The sequence below is a fragment of the Cololabis saira genome, chromosome 19 (assembly GCF_033807715.1).
Source record: "Cololabis saira isolate AMF1-May2022 chromosome 19, fColSai1.1, whole genome shotgun sequence".
Taxonomy (NCBI): domain Eukaryota; kingdom Metazoa; phylum Chordata; class Actinopteri; order Beloniformes; family Belonidae; genus Cololabis; species Cololabis saira.
In genome coordinates, this window is record NC_084605.1 from 19,816,787 (window position 1) to 19,839,870 (window position 23,084).

At 42.7% G+C, this 23,084-nt stretch overlaps 1 protein-coding gene across 1 annotated transcript in view; it reads left to right on the forward strand.

Annotated features, from left to right (window-relative positions):
* Positions 1 to 23,084, forward strand: part of myocd (myocardin) — a 210,439-nt gene extending 187,355 nt beyond the window's left edge. Inside the window, exons 4-13 of the mRNA XM_061707915.1 lie at positions 5,248 to 5,432; positions 7,188 to 7,292; positions 7,409 to 7,734; positions 10,000 to 10,156; positions 10,243 to 10,764; positions 11,938 to 12,438; positions 14,696 to 14,824; positions 15,195 to 15,323; positions 15,885 to 15,942; positions 16,541 to 23,084. Coding sequence (XP_061563899.1) covers positions 5,248 to 5,432; positions 7,188 to 7,292; positions 7,409 to 7,734; positions 10,000 to 10,156; positions 10,243 to 10,764; positions 11,938 to 12,438; positions 14,696 to 14,824; positions 15,195 to 15,323; positions 15,885 to 15,942; positions 16,541 to 17,148 — 2,720 coding nt within the window. The 3' untranslated portion in view covers positions 17,149 to 23,084. The remainder of the gene's footprint in view (positions 1 to 5,247; positions 5,433 to 7,187; positions 7,293 to 7,408; positions 7,735 to 9,999; positions 10,157 to 10,242; positions 10,765 to 11,937; positions 12,439 to 14,695; positions 14,825 to 15,194; positions 15,324 to 15,884; positions 15,943 to 16,540) is intronic.

A 23,084-nucleotide genomic window follows, 5' to 3' on the forward strand; every position in this document is an offset into this window, starting at 1 on the left:
ACACACACACGCATGATCATATACATACTAACACACACACATAGACATACACAGTGGCTTGTTCACCTGCATGCTGGCTCTCTAGTTTTTGGGTTTAGGTAGCGGTAGCGATAGCTTAGCTCAGACTGCGATCAGATCTCAAGATTTAGGTCGATTGCTGTTATTGTTTTGGTTGGCTCCGTGCCGGTTTCGTGCAGATTCACCAAAAAAGTTTCGCGCTACATGGCTAAAGTCATGAAAGCTAAAGCTTTTAAGCGGCTTTCAAAGTGGCTTTTTATGATTTTACCTGATGAGCTACATAAAACACCATCCCCCCCGCACAGGTGTGTTGAAATCAACCGATGTTTGTATCATGACGTAAACGTGTTTGTTCAAGGTGAAAGAAGACTGACTCACTTTTGAATTCACGCCCCGGTGGTCATTGAAGGAACTGCACGTTGTGGAAGTGGTGTCCGTTCAGTGAGCTGGACCTAAAAACCTCGTCAACCCCTCGACATGAAGCAGTCTCAGTCCAGAATGTTCTCGTCTGATGTCCCACAACAGCAGAACCAGCTGATCTAAATTTTTCCGGATAACTCATCTCTTTCCCTAACATCCTAAGTAGTTGAACCCAAACTTTCTGATTCTGCTGGGATGTTGTTATTAGTCACTTATCACAAGTTTATTTCAGATAATCTTCCTGACACTGCTCTGACTTTCCCTAGAAAAATGTTTTCGTGGCCGTTTCTCTTCACGGCGAGGTGCTTTGGTGTCGTTGTTTACAGATTTCGGGGAGCCCTCTTGAGACATCCCCCTCCACCGGTGTTTGATTTAAGCGCCGGGCGAGTCCTCCGGGCCGCCGTTGAGCTTCCAGTAAACACGTTGCATGAAGTAGCCGGCGAGCGGCGGTTAGCTGCTCGCTGCCGGCGTCTTTATTGAGATGAGCAGCAGCTGTATTTGGTTCCACCCTCTTCCTCCAGAAGAAGCCGAGTACATTTCTCCAAACGGTGGTTGGGGACGTACCTGACCCCCCCCCCCCTTAACTGTGTACTTTATCAGGCTCCACTTAACGATGCTACGAGACAGCAGCCGGCTGCTACGTTAACCCCCCCTCACCTTGAAGCTCGCTGTCACTCCCCGGCGACGGCTGCAACCTCTGTTCGTGTTCGGTAACCCTGGAAACCCACTTGTGAAGCGGAAGTGCAAGGCACGGTGCCGGTTTCCTGCAATTCTGCCAGCTCAATCTCCCGGTGACAACAAAATATGTTAACGAGTCACAGAAAAACATGCACCGGGACGAGAAAATCACACACACACACACACACACACACACACACACACACACACACACACACACACACACACACACACACACACACACACACACACACACACACTGCGTGACTGCTGGGAGCTAAGCATGAACAGGTGGGAGGAAATGCCACTAAGGACAATGATGTGTAATAAGCTGTGTGTGTGTGTGTGTGTGTGTGTGTGTGTGTGTGTGTGTGTGTGTGTGTGTGTGTGTGTGTGTGTGTGTGTGTGTGTGTGTGTGTGTGTGTGTGTGTGTGTGTGTGTGTGTATTGGAAGGTCATTGAGTTGCACAGAATGAGCCTGGTACTGTGATTGAAACCAGGGTCTGTTCTTGGCTGTCACATGTTTGGATGTCCCAACAAACACACACACACACACACACACACACACACACACACACACACACACACACACACACACACACACCTCAGGCTCTGGCAGATAGCGGCTCTTAGCTTCTCCAGCCACGGTTCGGCTCGCTATCAGACCGGCCAATCAGGAGCACGGCCGACGTAAAGTGGTCGTGTTGGTCTCTCAGCCGCCCGTCGTAACACCTGCGAGCCGAGTGTCGCTGACGGACGGCGGCGTGTGCGCGGCAGCGTACATCCAGCTTCCTAACCACCCGCTGCTCCGAAGAGGTGTGACATTTGACCCCCGTGTGTTTGTTTCGTTTCTTAATAAATACTTTAAGCGCACCGTGCTGAGACTATGGTTAACACGAGCCTCGTCACAGTCATTTAGTAAATTGGAGGTCAGTGCTTCGTAAAATATAAATAAAAACAGAGGAAAATAATTTGAAATGTATATTTTATTCGCTGTAGATAACAGAAAACATATCAAATTTTCATGAACAATCTAGTTTCATCTTGAATTTGATGGCAGCGACGTCTTAAAAAGTTGGGACACAAAGCTGGAAAAGTGGGAAACAAACACCTGGAGGAACATCTGCAACTAATTAGGTTAATTAGCAACAGGTCAGGTGGACCTCTGCTCATCTTTACCACCGCGACGCTCTTTATAACCGTCTACATATTGGGATAAAAAAAAACTCTGAATATCTCATTACCCACAATTAGGGTTGCTACCCGTCCCGTAAAATACGGAATTGTCCTTTATTTGAGAAAAAAATGTTGCGTCCCGTATTGAACTAATACGGGACACGATTTGTACTGTATTTTCCTTAACTTTTACACCATATTCTAGTTGAATTATTGAAATAAGTTAACTTTTACACCATATTCTAGTTGAATTATTGAAATAAGTTAACTTTTACACCATATTCTAGTTGAATTATTGAAATAAATTAACTTTTACACTATATTCTAGTTGAATTATTGAAATAAATTACTTTTTACACCATATTCTAGTTGAATTATTGAAATAAGTTAACTTTTACACCATATTCTAGTTGAATTATTGAAATAAATTAACTTTTACACCATATTCTAGTTGAATTATTGAAATAAATTAACTTTTACACCATATTCTTCACCTGTAGGCTATATTACATCTGGGCTGATATGGACATACGTAGCATAGGAGGATATTTCAGCTGCTAGTATGGTTGGCTGTCTGTACAGTCATGCAAGTTCAATGCTATTAAAGCACTTTAAATCAAACATTTTGTTTTTTCAAATAAAATAAACTCTTTTTTATTCAGTTTAGAAGTTTTGGGGCTTTTTTTTGGCTCCTGCGCTGCTGAAATCAGGGCGTCCCTTATTTCTATTTCTGAAAGGTGGCAACCCTACCCACAATACATTGTTATTTTGGAGAATCTGAATGTGAAGTCTCTGTGTGCAGGAGGCCCGTTTAGAACCAGGACTTTACTTCGGATCCCTGCCTTAAGAAACAAAAGCATGACTCTGGGAGGGAGATTCATTCGGTGCCATAAAACTCAAAATAAGATATCATTCCTGGTGAACTGGTGGGACGTCTCAGGTCAGCGTCTGATAGGCTGCGTGTGGTCCACCGGGAAGGTCCTCTGCTCATTGATTGAAAATGCAGCAGAAGAAGCAACGTTTTTCAACGAAGGTCCCGACATCGTCTTTTCTTTTTCCCTTTTTCTTCCCGTGTTCAGTCTGAGAGACCTTGAAAGGCTTTTGCAGCAGCTGCTGATTCCCAGAGTCATGGCTAACCGGCCGACTCTGGGCTGCCGTTCGTAGTTTCGTAGCTCCGGGTCGCCTGGAAACCTGCATTCGGTGAAGTTGCCATCCACCTATTGATACCTGCCAATCAAGGTGACTTCAGGGCGGGACAGCAGAACCTGAGCTCGGCTCTTATTTTTGTACTCGGGTGGCAGGAAGCCAACTCGCTGCGAATAGAAAACAAATGTGAACGGTTAGACGAGACCTTCTGGTTCTGATTTGGGTTCCCGTATTCGGAGCGGCGGCGCAGCTTTTCTGTCAGGAATAAAAGCTATGCCAGATCCCTCTTCTTTTATTTTGGTTCTTTTGTTGAAGTGGTTGTTTATTAGCGGTTTAAACCAGCGTAAGCTTACATTGGTATGGTTAGCTCTGTCTTAGGTAAACACAGCATCCGACAAAAGAACAACAATGAAGCTTTTTTCACAGCGCATGTGTTGCAAAAACAATCATCCTTGAAGGACTCCTTCCTGTAGGATTCTCTCACATGTTTGTGGATTATTTCTTCCCCCCTTCAACGGCACTTCAAGTGCTCATGCTTCATTTTACTTTGCTGCCACGGTTTTGCATATCCTGCTCGTGGATTCTGAGACGCGTTTGTTCGTCTGTATTTCTTTAAAACATCTCCCAGAAGTCTGCCCGCCTGCTGATGATCCGCTGATGATGAGCAGCACCTGACAGCAACTTACCTTTCTAAATCCTACAGAAGCAGTTAAGGGGGTACTTAGAGTTGCCCGAATAGTTTAATCCATTTTCTTTTTTCTTTCTTTTTTTTCTTCATTTTTGTTGCTAATGGCCCAGCGTCAGAGGTGGACAGAGTACTCGACCCCAGTACTTGAGTAAGAGTACAAATTCTACTGGTCAAAATTTACTCCGTTACAAGTAAAAGTAGCTCAGTCAAAATATTACTCGAGTAAGAGTAGAAAAGTACTTGCTTTTAAAGGTACTTAAGTATCCAAAAGTAAATGCTTTTAAATTTACTTTAAGTAAAAGTAAGAGTAAGAGTAAATTTCTTAATTTCCACATCAATAAATTACTATATTTTTTCTAAATTAATTTAAGGATCTTTTAACTCTTGTTTCTGAGAATTAACTCTTTGAAACCAGCTGCACTGATGTGCTACTTTTAGAACCACAATGTTATATAAAACCTGCAGAAACACCAAAAACAAATCAAATGAATGGGATCATAAGAGGACAGCAGATGATGCAGAGTTTATTAACTTTCTTCTCCTGACGCAGGCGTAGCCGTTGTTGCGGCTCTGTCTTGACTTGTTGCGGCTCTGTCTTGACTTGTTGCGGCTCTGTCTTGACAAACGCAGGCTACTTTGGCGGTATCGTTTTGAGGAGGCTTGATGTATTTCCGCTTTACGTACATCCCAGTGGAGAGCGTGCACTGTGATAGGTCTCCTCCTTTGACAAAAACAGCTTGTGTCCAATAGGATTTTAGGGAAGAAGAAAAAAGAGCAGACCTGAAAGTAACGAGTACTTTTCAGCCTTCCTAGAAATTTACTCGAGTAAAAGTAAAAATATTTGTCTTGGAAATGTATTCAAGTAAAATAATACTCAAGTAAAGTACAAATCCTCTGGATATGTACTTAAGTACAGTACTCAAGTAAATTTACTCTGTTACTGTCCACCACTGCCCAGCGTTGACTTGCTAAGACCTCCACGATCAGAAACAGAGTGAACTAACTTCTGTTTATCCAACTGATACATTCAGTGTGACCTCACCGTTATCATGTGGAAACCAGGTGTACATGAGGTGACCTCGCTGACACCCCCGTCCGTCTCTCCTCTTGTTCTCCTCACAGTAAACCATGGCAAGTTCCCCAAGCAGGAGGACTCGTATGCTTTTGAGGAGGACAGCAGCAGCGAGAGTCTCTCTCCAGACCAGCACCACAGCGACGAGTCCCAGGGCTCGGCCTGCCCTTCGTCTGAGGCCGTCGGCAGCGCGGCCTCCTCTTCCTCCTCACCTGCCCTCACCAGCCCTCAACAGGTGAAAACCCATGCGGTCGTGCAGCCAACCACCGCTTTGCCTCTGCTGCCCTCGTGTGGCGGCGGGATGAACTGCACCTGAGACGGTGGCAGGTTTCATCTCCACATCCTGACCTTTTACCTTGTCTTCATTTCAACGGTCGCTGTTGGCCGTTGAAATGAAGACGCAGTTGTCTGGATCCCTCAGAAACTTCTGCTCGTCGATGTTTCAGTTTCAAATCCGTCTAAAAAAACGGATTCAACTTTTCTGGAAAACTTTTACAAAGAAAACTTCACTGAATCAAATTCAAGGCAAGGCAAGTTCAACACAAGGTAATTAAAAGTGCTTTACAGCAACATTAAAAGCGGCAAGACACAATTAAACAAATAACAAAATAAAAGTAAATAACAAATAAATAACAAATAAAATGAAATAAAATGATAAGAAAAGAGGTAAAATAATAAAAAGCACAAGTTGTTAAAAAGTAAGGGCAGTAGAGTACAGCAGGTACACATCCCATTCTTACAATGGCAAGAATTACGTTTCTATATGGTCAAAACGTACAAAGACCGGGTCAAATACAGTATTACAAAAGTAATATGTAACAATTCGTACGGTGAATTAAACAAATTTGACAATTCTTTGCCACAATGCCTGTTTCCAGGTCTTATTTCACACGACTGAGGAGAATTATGTTTCTATACGGTCAAAACGTACAAAGACCAGGTCAAATACAGTATTACTAAAGTAATCTAAATTCAGAAGCCTCCTGGTCCAATGAAAGAGTCAGATGAAAATCCACAAAGACTCAAAACTGTTCATACAGTGCTTTTTGGGAGGGTTTTTTTTGGCAACAGGTCTTTATTTTCAACAGTGAGACTATAAAACGAGGGCTCTGTTTTGTATTCCTGCAGCAGAGACGTATTTTAGACTGCAGCAATTAATAGATGAGTATAATTTAACATTTGGCACCTACGTTCGGGGTCCTCGTGAATCTCAAACCTGCAAATCCCCTGACTTGCTTACTCCATAACTCAGGCTGGCGTTGTTTGTTTCCCCTTCATAGTTCACGTCAAACATAAAACTAATGTTGCAGCTGCCTGGACTGCAGCAACGGCCGGTTTATCATCTGACAGGTCAAACTGTGCAGAGACGGTACCCATGATGCACATCAGTTCGTAAAAACTAAACTTGCTCCTCAGGCTCTTTGGGTTTTGACTACGAACTGTTTCAACATGGTTTTCTTTTGCTTTTTTTTGTGTGTAACAAGAAACAGATTCCAGGGAAAATACATTGAGGAGGCTTGTTTTGTCCAGATTTTCAGAGTCTGAGCAGATGGTGCCGTCTGGGTTGAAGTAGAAGTAAACATCATTTTCAAATCATTTAACTCATGAGGCACATAAAAACTAAATCCTAGTCGTGAATGTGAAATCTAGTTCTGGAGATCGAAGCCGTCTCTCGTTCTGGTGTGTAAATGTTTCTGGGGTATAGTTGGGCGTTAAGACGGAGGCTTGATGGAGACAGTTGTCATGGTGACTCGAGGAAGTGCATCTTCCATCCTTTTGCTGTGGTTTAAGCTTTGGAAACTCAATGTTGCCTCTTGAAAGAAACTTTTGGTGTTTTGACCTCAGACGATCCTCCTATAAGTGCACAAGTTGAGTTTTACAACACTCCTACTTTTTTGTTCTGATAGTGGGGACAAGACTGTACGAAAATAAATCAATATTCCATCAATGAATGTTGTTTTAATAACAGATTGTTTAAATTTGTGGACAGGGCGCTGCAAGCAGAGACCTGTCTGATCCAAGCCAGGAGGAAGCGCTGTCTGCTGTCAACAGCAGCCAGGATCCTCCCCCGACGCCGCTTCCTGCTATCGCCAAGGTTCGCTGATCTCCAGACTGACTCCTGTCTCTCCTTTGACTTTCATTAGTTTTTTTTGTTGTTTGTTTGTTTGTTTTATTAATCCGGACCAACTCTCCATCCTTTCCCACAAACAGTCCAAGACGTCAGACAAGAACCGACACAAGAAGCCCAAAGATGTGAAGCCCAAAGTGAAGAAGCTCAAGTACCACCAGTACATTCCTCCGGACCAGAAGGCAGAGAAGTCCCCGCCGCCCATGGACTCGGCCTACGCCCGCCTGCTGCAGCAGCAGCAGCTCTTCCTGCAGCTGCAGATCCTCAGCCAGCAGAAGCACGCCCACACACACTCACAGACGCAACAGTCCCAGCAGCAGCCGCACACACACCCTCCCCAGACGCAGCCTCAGGCCCAGCAGAGACCCACCTTCAGCTACCAGCCTCACCCACAGGCCCACGCCCACAAGTGAGTAATATAATAGCCTCAATGAAAACACAAGGGGGAATTAAAGCACATTTATCTATTTTAAATATTTTATTATTTTATATTATTTCAAATAGTTTTAGGCCGCGTTTACACGTAGCCGGGTATTTACAAAAACTGATATTTTCCCCTCTACGTTTTCAAAAATATCCTCGTTTACACGGACCCGCATGAAAACGCTGTTAACGTCATGCAAGCCAATCAGAATCCTGGAAAAAACATCAACAAATGACACGTGTAACTTCCAGTTAAGGCTGATTTATGGTTCCGCGTTACACCAACGCAGATCCTACGGCGTAGGGTACGCGGCGACGCACACCGTACGGCGCGCATCGCCGCGTAACTTACGCCGTAGGCTCTGCGTCGATTTAACGCAGGACCATAATTCAGGCTTTACTTCCAAGACGGAACAAGAGTCTTTCGTTTGGAGTGACAGAGAAGTGGAGTTACTTTTAAGTGTGACTTTAGAATATAAAACAGGTAAAATACAAGAAAATATTGACGGTGGCCAAACAAATTGTAAACACAGGTCGCACACATGACGCTGGTGAGTTTCTGGTGCATAATGTGACGTTCTGAAGCTTAAATCTCCGTTTTCCTCTGTTTTCCTCCGTTTTCCTCTGTTTAGACGCAAACGTGAAAACGGAGTTTTTGAAAATCTCCACTTTGGCCGGCGTTTTCAGAAATGATCGTTTTTGGGGGCTTTGAGCTCCGTTTTCGTGTAAACGAACGGCCAAAACGCATGAAAACGCCTCCGTTTTTGCTCCGTGTAAACGGGGCCTTATATACACATTGATTGTCTTCAAGTGAGTGAGTTTCCCAGCCAAAACGGGAGACATGACAGAAATGGTCCAACTCCATGTACCGGTTTCACATCCTCAGCGTTGACGGCGACAGCTAACGCTTCACTTACCTCATCACACACATACAATCTTCATCCAGTTCAGCATTCGGCCTCCTGGATGTTTCGTCTCTGTATGATCCAGACCTTTGAATCCATTTGCTCCTGACGGATGATCGATGAAGAGTCTCAGTTAGTCATCCAGGATGTGATAGCGTGATAGATGTGAAACGCTTCAGTCAAAGGCAGCTGGAGCTGTTTTCTTGGTTCTTGTCTCATCTGATCCGAAGGGGTTCTTCTGGGACATTAAGGTCACATGTAAATATTTGGTCAGTACATAGAGTGGTTTGTAGGTGCTGGACAGGTGAAACCTGAGGCCTCCTCATCTGTTGAATGTTGGGTTTTCTCATGAAAGTCCCCACCAGTCCGTTTCTTCAAGAACCAACAACACAAGTCCCGCTGCATTCGATTCAAACTCTTTAGGTGACCATTTTCTCTGGGATGACGGCATCAAACAGTGGTTTCTTCCAATCGGACCTCTTTCCTGTCCCATTGTTGGTCTTTCCGATGGTATTTTAATTGGGAGGAAGTCGTTATTTTGGGGATTCCTGGGACGTCACTACCAGAGAAGATGGAGGAACATGTTCATTTGTTCTTAGGTTGTTCTACTCCACTCCTAAGATTGTTTGCTAGCATGTTACGAACCTGCATAGACTTACCCTGATGTAGGATCTAGGCCAGGGATCGGCAACCCGCGGCTCTAGAGCCGCATGCGGCTCTTTAGCGCCGCCCTAGTGGCTCCTGGAGCTTTTTCAAAAATGTTTGACCTTTTTTTTTCCTTCTTTTCTTCTTCTTTTTCTTTTTTTCTTCCTGTTTCCTTTCCTTTGTAATCTCAACATTTCAACTTTTTTCTCGAAATTTTGACTATTTCCTCGACATTTCAACTTTTTTCTCAACATTTTGACTTTTCCTCGAAATTTTGACTTTTTTCTCGAAATTTTGACTTTTCCTCAATATTTCGACTTTTTTCTCGAGATTGTACTTCAACATCAATCTCGACATTTCAACTTTTTTCTCGACATTTCGACTTTTTTCTCAACATTTCGACTTTTTTCTCGAAGTGCATAATGAAAAAAAAAATCTTCCCCTAGTTATAACTAATATAGCTACATGCAGCAAGTGTTGCCTTCATTCTAAGGCTTATAAAAGACTTTTCATTTTTTGCGGCTCCAGACATATTTGTTTTTTGCATTTTTGGTCCAATATGGCTCTTTCAACATTTTGGGTTGCCGACCCCTGATCTAGGCAGATACACTGGTTTCCAGTAACTTGCTCGGGCTCTGATCGTGGATACGTCTCCAGGACAATAAGTCTGTCAGACATTTTGACATTTGCTACTCTTGCAGGGGCACCAGTGAGCAGTCGTCGGCTTGTAGCTCCAGTGATCCATCCAGCACAGCCAACAGCAGCTCTTCCTCTCCGGTCAAGAACACGTTTCCAAACCAAAGCAGCATCTCACCCGTCAAACCCGGGCCCCTGCCGGCTAATTTAGATGACCTCAAAGTAGGTGCCTATGGAAACTGTGACGAGCAATTTTTGCTGCTTATTGAATAATTACAGTTCAAGAATGTGTTTTTTTGTGCTCTAAGGTTTCGGAGCTCAGGCAACACCTGCGCATCCGCGGCATGCCCGTCTCAGGCACCAAGACGGCCCTCATCGAGCGACTCCGGCCCTTCAAGGACCCCAGTGTGGGTTCCTCGCCCACAAGGTCCTCCGACATCACCACCCTGACCTTCCCCGTCACGCCGTCAGGGTCCCTGTCGTCCTACCAGTCCCCGTCCTCCTCCAGCACACTGTCGCAGGGAGGGTACTACCCTTACCCCAGCACCTCCTCCACCCCACCCATCTCGCCCGCCTCCTCCGATTTGTCTCTCAGCGGCTCGCTTCCTGACAGCTTCAGCGACGTGCCCATGTCCTCGCCAACGCAGTTCGCCCTGCAGTCGTCCCCGGCACAGCTGGGCATGGAGGACTGCCAGGGAGGGGGGGTGCAGCAGAGGCTGGGGGAGGGCGGAGGTGCTGACGGTCCGGAAGCTGAGAAGGATAAAATGCTGGTGGAGAAGCAGAAGGTGATTGAAGAGCTGACGTGGAAGCTTCACCAGGAGCAGAGACAGGTAAACAACCATCTGATGAGCTTTAGATGATTTTCTTAATCTAATTTTAATTTCTGGTACCTCTATCAGCCTCCGTCAGCTCCTTTAAATCAGGGCTAAAAACATTACTGTTTACTGAAGCTTACTCTTAAATTAAATACTTACCTGCTGTACTCTACTGCCCTTACTTTTTAACAACTTGTGCTTTTTATTATTTTACCTCTTTTCTTATCATTTTATTAATTATTTATTTATTACGTACTCTGCTACTAGGGATCACAGAATCCGCAAATGAAAGGCAGGTTTTGCGAGTAAAGATATGTTTTATTTTGACCGATGGTTCTTTTGTTCAGGTTGAAAATGATGCAAGTGATTATTTACAACAGTAATGGAAAGCAGTTTACAAATTAAACCCAAAGAACTAAAGTTTATATAAAGAAAATGACTCCAACGTAAACCAAAGAAACAAGCATAAAGAACTGGACCCTAACCTTAAAATAATAAATCCACTAACTAAACCTAACCTTTAACCAAAACAAAATTACAATAATATTAACTATACTAACTACTCTAAACCAATCCTCATCAAAGTAGGCTTTTACATCACTCAGGCGTTGGAGCCATCTAATATTTACCTTACTGCCTCCATTACTTTCACAAGTTAATCAACCAACAAGATTTAGCAGGGCCACAAACTGCTTGGGCAGATAGGCTGAGGGAAACCAAACATTTGGCCCCAAAGCTCTCACAACATCACACAGAATGGACAACACGCAGCAGCTATTTTATTGTATTATTATTCCTTATTTTTATTTCCCTTTTTAATTGACTTGTTACTTTTTAATTGTGTTTTGCTGCTTTTAATGTTGATGTAAAGCACTTTGAATTACCTTGTGCTGAATTGTGCTATACAAATAAACTTGCCTTGCCTCTAGAGTAGCTCCACCATAACCATAACTTCAAAAACTCGTAATTTATCTGAGCCGCAAAGACTGAGAATCACAAGGAGAGGCTTTCCTTGAAAATCAGCAGATTTGACTGAAGTGGTTTTTGATTGGTCCGATTCCTGGAGGCTCACCAGTGGGCGGAGCCAATGCCTTCCAGGGCATATCTCCTTTTAAACAGTTGCAGAGATTCAGCTGTTGAATGGTTTGTTGAACAAAACAGTTTGACCTCTGTGTTCATGCTCGTCAGGTTGAGGAGCTGAAGATGCAGCTGCACAAGAGGAAACGCTGCTATGGAGCAACGCAGGACGCCGCCCCGCCTCCGTCTCACCCCTCCATGCTCCACCAGCAGCAGACTCCAGCCATGATGGGCCAGCACTTCTTTGGGGTGACAATCAAGCAGGAGCCCATGTCCCTGTCCTCCAGCTGCCCTTTGTCCTCCCCTAAGCAGCTCAAGAGCCCCCCCGGCAGCTGTATGGAGGACATGGGACACTGCAACAACCCTGTTGCAAACATGGTGCCCCACGGCGGGCCGCAGTGCATGGACACAGGCCCTTCCTGCGCGAGCCCTTCCACCATGTCGGCCTTCCTCAGTCCGCAGTGCTCCCCGCAAGATTCCCCCATCAGGAAGCTCTCCAGCAGTTCACAACCATCCTCCCCTAACAACCCCTACCTGCTGTCCCCCCCGCTGGGGAGAGACGGCTGCGGTCACCCCCACAACCACGCCAACGGCAGAGTATGCAACATGCAGGTGAGGATCCTTTTGTGTCACCGCTCTGCTTTTCACCTTCGTTTTCTTCTTTTTTTTAATTTTATTTTTGTTTGGAATCACATGTCAACAATATACCGTATTTTCTGGACTATAAGCCGCACCTGCATATAAGCCGCATCCGCTCTATTTAAAAAAAAAAAAAAGATATGCAAGCCGCAGATATTTCTGTTGTTAGATTAGATATTTACTACATGTACAGAAGGATTTTGAACTGTAAATGATGAACATGTTTGTACCTAAATAGATCTTTCCTAACAGTGTCTTTTAACACGGCAGCAACTTTGCTGATTAAAACGGGACAGAACCAAGAGAAAATAACTGGTATTTATTTATCTGTTTGAAATCTGCTTCTACCTACTTCAATCTGCTAAAGAAGAAGTAGCGTATTCTTCTTTGCATTTATTTTGTCTTAGTTTTGATTCTAATTCCGGTTAGAGCGCCCTGAGCGGTGGAAGAAAAATCCACAGAATAGCTGCACCTTTGTATAAGCCGCATGGTTCAAAACCTATGAAAAAAGTAGCGGCTTATAGTCCAGAAAATACGGAATACATCTTTATCACATAGTTACTCGTTTCAAAACAATGCTCCAATTAGTTTTTTTCCATTCACAAAACATATTATAACAGAACACATGAACATGGGGTGTTTTCTATTATAGTAATACAAGAAAGTAAATACTTAAACAAATCTTGTTTAAAAGCAGGGTGTTTCAGGGAAATATACATTTTCCATTGCTCCCAGATGTCTTTGAATTTAGATTGCTGCAGCCTCATCGAGAAAGTAATTATTTCCATCACAAATATATCATAAATTCTATTATACCATTCATCTATAGATGGGATGTCTGGCTTAAGCCATTTCTTTGTTATTGCTTTTCTTGCAGCTAAGCTCAGTATTCCAAATGAGTGTTTAGTTTCAGAACTTACAGTGGTTGAACGTACAAGCCCAAGGAAGAGTTCGCCCCAATTAAATGCAATGTCCTCCCCAAATATAATCACTAGTTCTGTGTGAATGTTACGCCAGAAAATATTTACTTTTGGACAGGCCCAAAACAGGTGGTAATGATTGGCTTCTTGGGATTGACACATCCTCCGGAAACTGGAAGAACCAGAATAGTGACCATGTTGAGCTGGTGTGATAAAATATCTAATGAGGCACTTCCAGCCAAATGATCTCTATGTATTTGAGCTTGTGATCCTCCACTGAAATTCACAGGATTTTTCCCAGGCATCTTCTACAAGACTGTTGGTTTCCCTGTCCCATTTTGGTTTTATGTATACAGTATTTGCTGTTTTAATGTCTTTAAGTCCTCTATAAAGTCTGGAGATTATATTAAACCTGGATTCTGACCTGTAGACACTTATTATTTTTTTTAAATCTTTTTATTTCACAATAATTTTCACAATTCACATTTTCACATGCATGATTTCTATTATACCCACATTCCTACCCTCCCCATAATTACCCTAGGGGAAAAAAAAACATACATTAAGGGAGAACAAAATTAAATAAATAAAAAAAAAAAAAAAAAAGAAAATAAATAAAAAAATATATAATGGCAGCAACAGCGATATCAAACTATATATATATATATCCATATATACATACAAACGAAACATACATACATATAAGACACAAGTTCGAAAATAAAGATACTCATTGGTCCCCTTTGGAAAAATTATCCAGTTTTGAGAGTAATGGGAACCAAAATTCTTGAAAAATATGAGCACGGTTGTATTTTTCTAAAGTTAATTTTTCCAATGGTAAAAAAAATGAAATTTGATCCAAAAAAAACTTGGAGGAGAATCATCTTTCCAAAATAAAAGTATGCATTTCTTAGCGAAGTATGTGATCATAATTAATATCCTGCCTTTTTTCCGGTCTAACTGAAGATCCAGTGTGTCATTTAATAAATACAAATTGGAGCTCAACTCAAAATCAATCTCTAACACTGATTGTGTGAAGGAATTAATCGATTCCCAGAAACTCATCAAAAGATCACATTCCCAAAACATATGTACAAATGTTCCATCGATTCTTTTACATCTTGGACATTTTGAAGAGATATCCTTTGAAATTTTGTGCATTTTAATTGGAGTTAAATAAAGTTTGTGAATAAATTTAAAATTTAGGCACTTATGAACACTTTTAATAGACGTCTTTGACGTTTTCTTCTTCTATACATTTCTATCACAACGCTTCTTGTCTTTTTGACTCTTCGCCATGGCGACTGCAGATGCAGCAGAGGGGCGGCGGCCAGCAGGTGAACCGCTCGTATCCCCAGGTCGTCTTTCCTGCCTCAGCCGACTGCGGGCTGAACCACAACGACTCCGCCAAGGCCGAGGGCCAGAACATGCAGCAAAAGGTAACCACGGAGACCCGCGGAGTAAAAACTACAAAGACGAGCAGCGTTGTCGAGTAGCACGATGTACTTCAACTCAGTCACCTCACATTCACCTGTTCTCTTCTTTTCTATTCATTTGTGATCTGTCTGTTAGTGTTAAAGTGCCTGTAGTTATGAGTTTCATTGTCACCTTTGTCATAGTCTGTTTTCATCACACTTCTCTGTCACAACACAACGCCAACCCATCTTTAGTTCAACATTTAATGTGATGAGATTATTCCACCACTAGGGCCTGATTTCTGGACTCTTTTTTTTTTTTTTCTCTGCAACTCTCATTTGGTAAGCTCCCCTACGAAATGCTAATGTCACTTTTCACTTATGTCTCATGTAGATGTCAGTTTTGCCGTCTCCTCGGCATGTTGGCCAAAAGTGCCAGGTCTCTCCCCCTGCCTTCAGTAGCTCAGATTCAGATGCATCTGACTTAAGACAGCCCCCATGCTATGAGGATGCAGTCAAGCAGGTAAACTCAAATAAATTCAATGGAGATGCCTGGCTAGGGACTTGGTTTTACTCTGTGGCGTTGCCCTAAATCCAGTTTTCTCTGGTCTTTTCTTGTTTTTGTCCGTTGAAAGTCCATCAACTCTGTTGCATTTCATCTTTACATCCATCGCTTTGTTCACTGCATGAACCCTCCCACTCTTCTGAGGCTGAAATAGACTTTTTTTTTCAAGTTTGGTTCACCACAATTGCTTGTTTTCTTTGTCAGTGAGCTCAGGAACATTTTGGATTGACTGAGACCATTGTGTTTGTTCAAATATTACCTGAATCCTGCAAGTACAATTTGCTAAATGATTGTTGCACAGGCAGCCTGACCTCAGAAGCATTCTTTAAAAAAATAGTATAATTCCATTTTGTCATTTTGCTGCTAATAAAGGAGACTTCACAGCAAATATACTGGTCTGCCTGCAAGGAAAAGTGTTATTGATAAGAGACGGCTTGATACACTGAATCGTTTCAAATGAAATTCTTGTAGTTGATTGAAACTTTTAATGGTTAAAAAAAGCTCTTTCACCTTTTGCAGCAACTGACCCGCAGTCAGCAGATGGACGAGCTCCTGGATGTGCTCATAGAGAGCGGAGGTATGGACTAATATGAGCTTCAGCAATCAAGTTTGTGTAAAGTTGATGTCTAAATGTGACGTTAGAGATATAGCGGTCCAGTCAGTGCGTTTAGATGAGGTCAGGAAAAAGATTCAGCGTCCTGCATATGTTTGTCTTTGAAAATGCACATAAGCATCCTTGAACAGGACAAAACCTATCCCTACCTGAAGACTAGAATCAGTTGCTGTTTGTCTCATTTGCTGCCACCAGTTCATCAACAATCTAAAAGAGGACACTATGGCCAGAGCCTCACACACTTAGGTCCTTAACTCGATCCCTTTCCTGTAGATAGGTCAGGACAAAGTCCTCTTAAAAGGCATAGACAAGCTCCATCCATAGCTCGGCTAAATGGTGCATGTGACTGAATCAGAGTCCTCAAAGGCTTGAATCACCGGTACGCCTCTGGATGGAAAGTGAAACATGCTCAACGGCGTAAAAAGAAGTCCAGGTACCTTTGATTCAAGCTTTTGAGGACTGTCATGATCTGGATAACTGAGAATCTACACCAACTTATGTTGGCATCCAGTTCCCCGACCTGCTGTGACCCACCCGTCCATTCTTCTTCTTTCTCTTCAAGAGATGCCAGCGAATGCCAGAGAAGAGAGAGAGAGGTCCTCTGTAACCAAAGTTGTGCCTCACATTACTGTGTCCCCAGGGTGTCTCATCCCGAGGTTCCACCGGCATTACGAACACCCGTCCCTCATCCAGCTCCCTTATGACCACGCTGCAGGTCACCCCAGTGAGAGCCACCTGCAGACTCTTTTGGTCAGTCCCATTGGGCGAGGAGGGGAGGTGGCCCCTCTTAAGATGGCTGCAGACGACCGCGGTCAGGAAGTTGAAGGGAACAGAGACGTTGAAGGGTACAGCAGCCCCCACAACCACCACTGCCGCCCTCACCACCCCCAGCAGGACAAACTTCTGACCCACAGAGATCTGATGGACACCCCTCTGTCGCCCATTAACAACAAGGTGCCCACGGTCCCCGAGGTGCAGGGGATGGTCAGCATGACCTTCAGTGAGACGCCGTGGGAGACGATGGAGTGGCTGGACCTGACCTCCCCCAGCTCCGCCGCAGCCTTCAGCATTGCTCAGCCCAGCGCTCCCAGCATTTTTAACACGGAGTTCCTGGATGTGACGGACATTAGCTTGAACTCTGCTATGGACCTTCATCTGGAGCACTGGTGAAGGCAGTGCCGCCACCAAAGGGCTGGTTGCGCTAGCACCTGCGACCACATTTAAGAACTATTGAAACCTGCGCTCACAAGCGTCGGTCTAAGTGTGAGAGTTTTGCTCTCTTCTGTAAAACAGTGGAATGTTACGACGACTCAACCGACTGCTAAAGGCTGACAGCCAAGTCTGAAGTGCTACTTCATAACTCTGACTTCTCTTACTAAAATGATGCTCTCATGCCGTTGTCATACTCAGAAACCAAAGACCAGGTGCTTTTTTTTTTTTTTATCCAGATAATTGTTGGCCTTTTTTTGGGCAACGATGCGCACAAGTGCCAGAGACGTATGACAGCGGACACATGGAGGGTTTCTGTGCAGACACGATGACGTGATGCTTTAAGATGTCATCACTTCATGCAGCTTCAGTATTACACGACCTAGACTTGAAGACACGACGTGACAATCATTGTATACTTTATTGAGTCTTTATTCACGTTACTGGAAAGAAAAAGAAAAACCCTAAATGATTTACAGTTTGAGTTGGGATGCTTTCGTAGCAGATCCGAGTTTAATGCAACTATGTGTACTGACGGACAGGCTGACATGTATATTTCGTCAGTGCTGCGGGACGCAAACGACAGACCATGTGTTTTATGTAACCAGGGGCCTCATTTATAAAAGAGTGCGTAGGATTCATACTAAAAGTGTACGTGCGCTCAAAAGCCGAAAATGGCGTGCGCACAAAAAAAATCCTGATTTATAAAACCACGTGCACGCACATTTAAACGCTATGTTAGCTTCATAAATCACAGTCCACTTGGAAGGTTGCGCACGTGAATTCGCCTCATATCCCGCCCTCTACACACCCACTTTCTACCATCAATGGTCAATGCAAAGTACTTGATGACTGTATTTGCATATAAATGAGCCTGCTGATCATGCGCAGCGGCTTCCTGCAGTCTGTTTCTGCTGTGCGTCAGGATGAATGAGACATGCGTCGAGCCGGGCCACCGTGCCACTAAATTCTACGGAGACCGAGATGTTGTGGATGAGGTGGAGGCCAGGAAAACGACATTATTTGGGGGTCACAGTAGTGGCACTAATCACTAACAAAAAGAAAGCGAGTGAGTGGCAGCACGTCGTTGCTGCGCTAAACGCTGTGAGTGCCACGGACAGATCTGTGGCAGAAATAAAAAAGAAGTGGTGTGATTTGAAGGTGGAGGCCAAGAGGGATTGGCCCGGCACTCATTTGTTATGTCCTCAGTCACTCTACAGTTGTCAAGTTTGTATAGAGATACGCACATTTTCCCGTTACGTGTTTTTTTAAATCCTAACCTTTGCGTAGAAGGTGGCGTGCGCATCTTTCAAGCCCTGTTTTGTGCGCACGCAAGCTTTATAAATGAGGCCCCAGTTCATCATTTGATGTAAATACGATTTTTAGAAAAAAAAAAAAAACAATCACTGCGCACCTCTAGCTTAACACACACTTGTCACACATTGCTTGGGCTTAGAATATGTGTGTAGGAATGGTTTCATACTTTTATACAAGTTTATTTTCACTATTTGTCATATTTTTCCACAGGACAACATTATGGAGAGAAAGCGATGTGTTTTTAAAAGTTTTTGGTCTTATTAGCAGACAGAGTGAGCCTTATTTGCACATAAGGCTCTGAAAAAGAAAAGAAAATAGTCCCATTTACTATTTTGTATTAAATGATTATATCCCCTTTTAGAAAGTTTCAACATTTACCAATTTTTCATAAAAGCCAGACATTCTACAAAAAGGAAGAAAAAAGTAAATATTTTTAATATAAATTTTGTCTTTACTAATGTCATCATTTCATTTTTCCAGGTGAATCACAGTTATTTATTTTGTGATTTTTATATTTATACTTGATCCTGTATTTATGCTGACATTCCTTTCAGACTGATTGGGGCTCTTCATTATTTTTTTTTGTTTGTTTGTTTTGTTTTATTTACCAGGTAACTAACGTTATTGACCACTGAACACTTCACAAATCAGTTTTCTTAAAAATGTGATGCAAAATGAAGGAACCACTTTGAAAAGCTATGCTTTCTAAAAATCACTTTTTTCTTTAACCATCATAGTGAATGCCCATTGTAAGCACTTGTGAATAGGAAAGTGTAATTTATTCTGATCTTAACTGTGAATATATTCATATGAACAAAGAATAAACTTCACCAAAGCCTACCTTGACACGCAGTGGTTAGACAAGAATAAGAATTCCAAGCTCGGATGCCTTTAACGTTTTCATTTATTGTCTGCACACAAGTGAAAAACACGACTTCTTTCCATGAGTCACATGAAAATGTTGATACAACTTTCATATCTGTCCACTGAAGGTCATTAGCCGATAGCATGTTAGCACAAATTCCACAGAGTTTGGAGTCCCACAAGGCGCGGAACTGGTGTGGTCCGGTTTTGTAGTGGCATTTTGTCGTCCAAGTTCTGCCTACTCGGCTAGATTCCTGGGATCACGACTTTTCGATATCGTGTCAGGATCGTGCTGCGGTGTTCTTGTTTACAGTTGTGTCATTTTAAAAGTATGAGTTCTGACACTAAGATGAACTTTTGACTTCTAACCTGAACCTCTCCTTACACATGCTTCCAATCTCTTCTGAATTGTTTACCAACAGCCTCAAGAGGTTAACATAATGTCCATGAACAAGTCAGAGCCCACTGGTGGTGTTTTATTTTGAAAGTTTACCAGATTCTCTATACAAGTACTACACAAGTTCCACTGATCTGTTTGTGTTAAATGTTTTCCTGCTTCAGTACACCTGCCTGAAATTAAGGGATCATTGAGAGGCTTATGCCTGGGTCATACTTCTGCACTGAAGCTACATGCGTAGGCTATGCATGGCGCTCACGCCGTCTTTGGCATTTATACTTCCGGGGGAATAGTTTGGGTTGCGGTGTAATTACACCACCAACTGCTAGGTGGCAGTGCAGGTTCTTTTTCTGCAGCACCGTAGCTAATAATGATCCCTTTCCTATTTTTTACTTCCTCAATTGTAATGAATTTCCCTTTGGGAATTTATAAAGTATTTTGAATTGAATTGGACTGAATATGTGGCTCAGACAAAGCAACGGCGCTAATAAAGTATGTTTTATGCAAGTTCAATCTATTGTTCAATGACTATTACATTCAGAGAGGTGCACATCAGGCTACAACGTAGCCTTCGCCATTGGGTTCACACCTACGTCGTAGCTACCGCATAGCTTTGAAGAAAAAGTAGAAATCTGGCTTAATGCAGACCTTGATGCCAAGCAAATGAGATGGTACATTCATTTAAACCAGATATGTTCGGCACGGGGAAAAACTTGAAACATGCAAGGCAGGATTAAAAATCACTGCTCTGCACCGTTATCATATCTGACTTCTAACTTGTTTATGTTATGTTTATGTAATAATTGCTCGGGGGTCATGTTCTGGGTCTCTGGAAAGCACCTAGAGACAACTTCTGTTGTAATAGACGCTTTATAAATAAAATTGAAATTGAAACTAGCTTAAACTGCTATGAGTGAACTGATGTGGCTTACCTGCGGTCTGGATGAATATCTTTAGCAGAGCGGAGTGGATGGTCATTTGTGGGACACTTCTAAAGCGCTCCACGGTGCCTTCTCTGAGTGCCTTCCCCTTGACCAGAATCACCACATTTCAAAGTGGCTTGCGCGGTGCTGCCGTTGCAGTTGCACATCCTGCAGGACTTGAGATTTACTACTATAGAAACAGCTAGCATTGGTTTAATCGTAGGTCACATAGCTGGCTTTATCAGATCTTCTTTTGTACTTATTGGACTCTTCTTATCCCCATCAGATACAAAAGAAAACTGTAAACTAACCTGTTGTTAAGAGTCTTATGCAAAATGCAATCACCCCAGGAAAGGTTATCTTGTTAATCCATCCCCCGAACTGCTGAAGCTCACCAGTTGTTCTGTTGAAACTAGTATGTCTATAAAACCACACCTGGTGTTCGCTTTGACATGTGATGTTGATTTAATCTTTCAACAGTAATCTTTAGGGACACAATCTCACTGCACAGCCAAGAGACAGAGAGGTTCCAGTTTCGTTGGGTGAGGATTGCGTCTTTGCCTTTTTGAAGATCATTTAGTGTGATTCCACTTCCACTGAGAATAGAAGTCCTGTGTAAACTGAGGTTTGCACCTCAAAATCTCAGGAAATGGTCTTCTGTTGAAAGAAGTTGACTGCTCAAACTTTGTTATGAATGGATTGTTCCCTCGAGTGGAGGAGCATCTCAAGGTTGTTGACATCTGGAGGTAGATCAGAACACGTGACTGACAGGTAAATTGAACCACTGTCTTCAGTGATGTATACGTTGTACTCTTCTGTCATGATGAAGATTATGCTCACGATCTTAAGGCAGTAACTAAAATAAAGAGCAAATACAGGTACCGGTAACTGAAATTAACGTCTTTCAAAGGGTGTTTGGGCTGACCTTTAGGGATAGTGAGGAGTTATCCGCTCAGAGTAAAAGGTACTGCTTTGTTCCATCAAAAGGAGCACTTGAGATGTTTTGGGCATCTAGTAAAGATGCCAAGGTAGTTTAATGGGACCTAAACCTTTTAGTGTTCCTCATCGTTGTTTAGGTACTTAAGCACAGTCTGAAATACTGCTAGGTAGTGGGTGGTGTTGACCCAGTGCTGAATAGGTATGCTGTAGGCAGGAAATAACATTGCTCAGCCATCGTGTCCTTCAAACTCGACGCTTCTCATTCACTGCCATCATTGCAGGATGTGCAAATGGCAAAACTAATGCAGCAGCCATCTCAACTCCTTTAATGTTGGTCTTGTCGTTAGATTTTTCCTTGTTTTTTTTCCTTTTTTGGCATCTTCTTTTTCGTTTATATACTGGCAGTTGTACTACACCCACTCCTTCCATTCGGTGGATCCTACTGGGCCCATCACGGTAATGGTGACAACGGAAGAAAGGACCGAGGACATGGTTTTACCCGACCCCTGCTAGTGAAAATCCACCTAATTTCTCTTGGCTGACCTCTGAACGCATTGGTACACACAATAAATAAGAGGATGTGTTTGGAGCAGGAAAGTCTGGCAATCTCTGCTAATACGTATTAGTTAAATCATCACTTTATTTTTCAGTTACATTTTGGTCTTCTTTTAATCAGTTACATTAGAATGTAATACTTCTCTTTGTTTCCAGTAATCTGTGAAGCTTCAGCTATCAACATCTGTTCAATTACCTGGATTATAAATGGTAATAGAAATACTATTACGTGCCTGTCCAGCTCAGCTCATAATTGCATTAGTGAAGCCATTTTATTCTTCCCATTTTAACGAAGCAGCAACAAACTAAATATGAGCCATATGATACTTCTTTTTTTCACAGCCAATCACATCCTCAGCTTGGCCACAGTCACTCCCATCTCGCGTTTGTTTCTCTTACGCCACAAGAACTTTATTTCTGTACTGAACAGATATGAAAGTTGTGTTAATCATATCATCTAACTTAAAAAAAAGACTATATCTGAGTTATTTCTCAAAATAGCAAGTACATTTGCATTCTAAGTCCTCTGCAAACATGGGTGTAATTCTTTGTTTTGACCAACTGTTTTATTTTATTTGTTTCAGATTTGCTTATGAAGTGTTACACTTGTTTAATGGGTTATATGGACTGATGCCTTAATGACAAGATGTCAATGCTGATATTTGACTTCCCATCATGTGTTGTAGGAATATATTATGGCCATTTGTAGCCATTTGGGTTCGTTTTGCAATAATTGTCCTAAAGGTGAAAAAGTGACAAGGAAAAAAAAAAAAAAAGCATTTGACAGAAGCTTCCACGTGGCTTGGCCACCGACTTGCTTTACTATGATAAAAGCCAGTATTTTACCTGCATCCCTGTATCCTACAGAATCATGAGCAATAAAAATATCACAAGCAAAACTA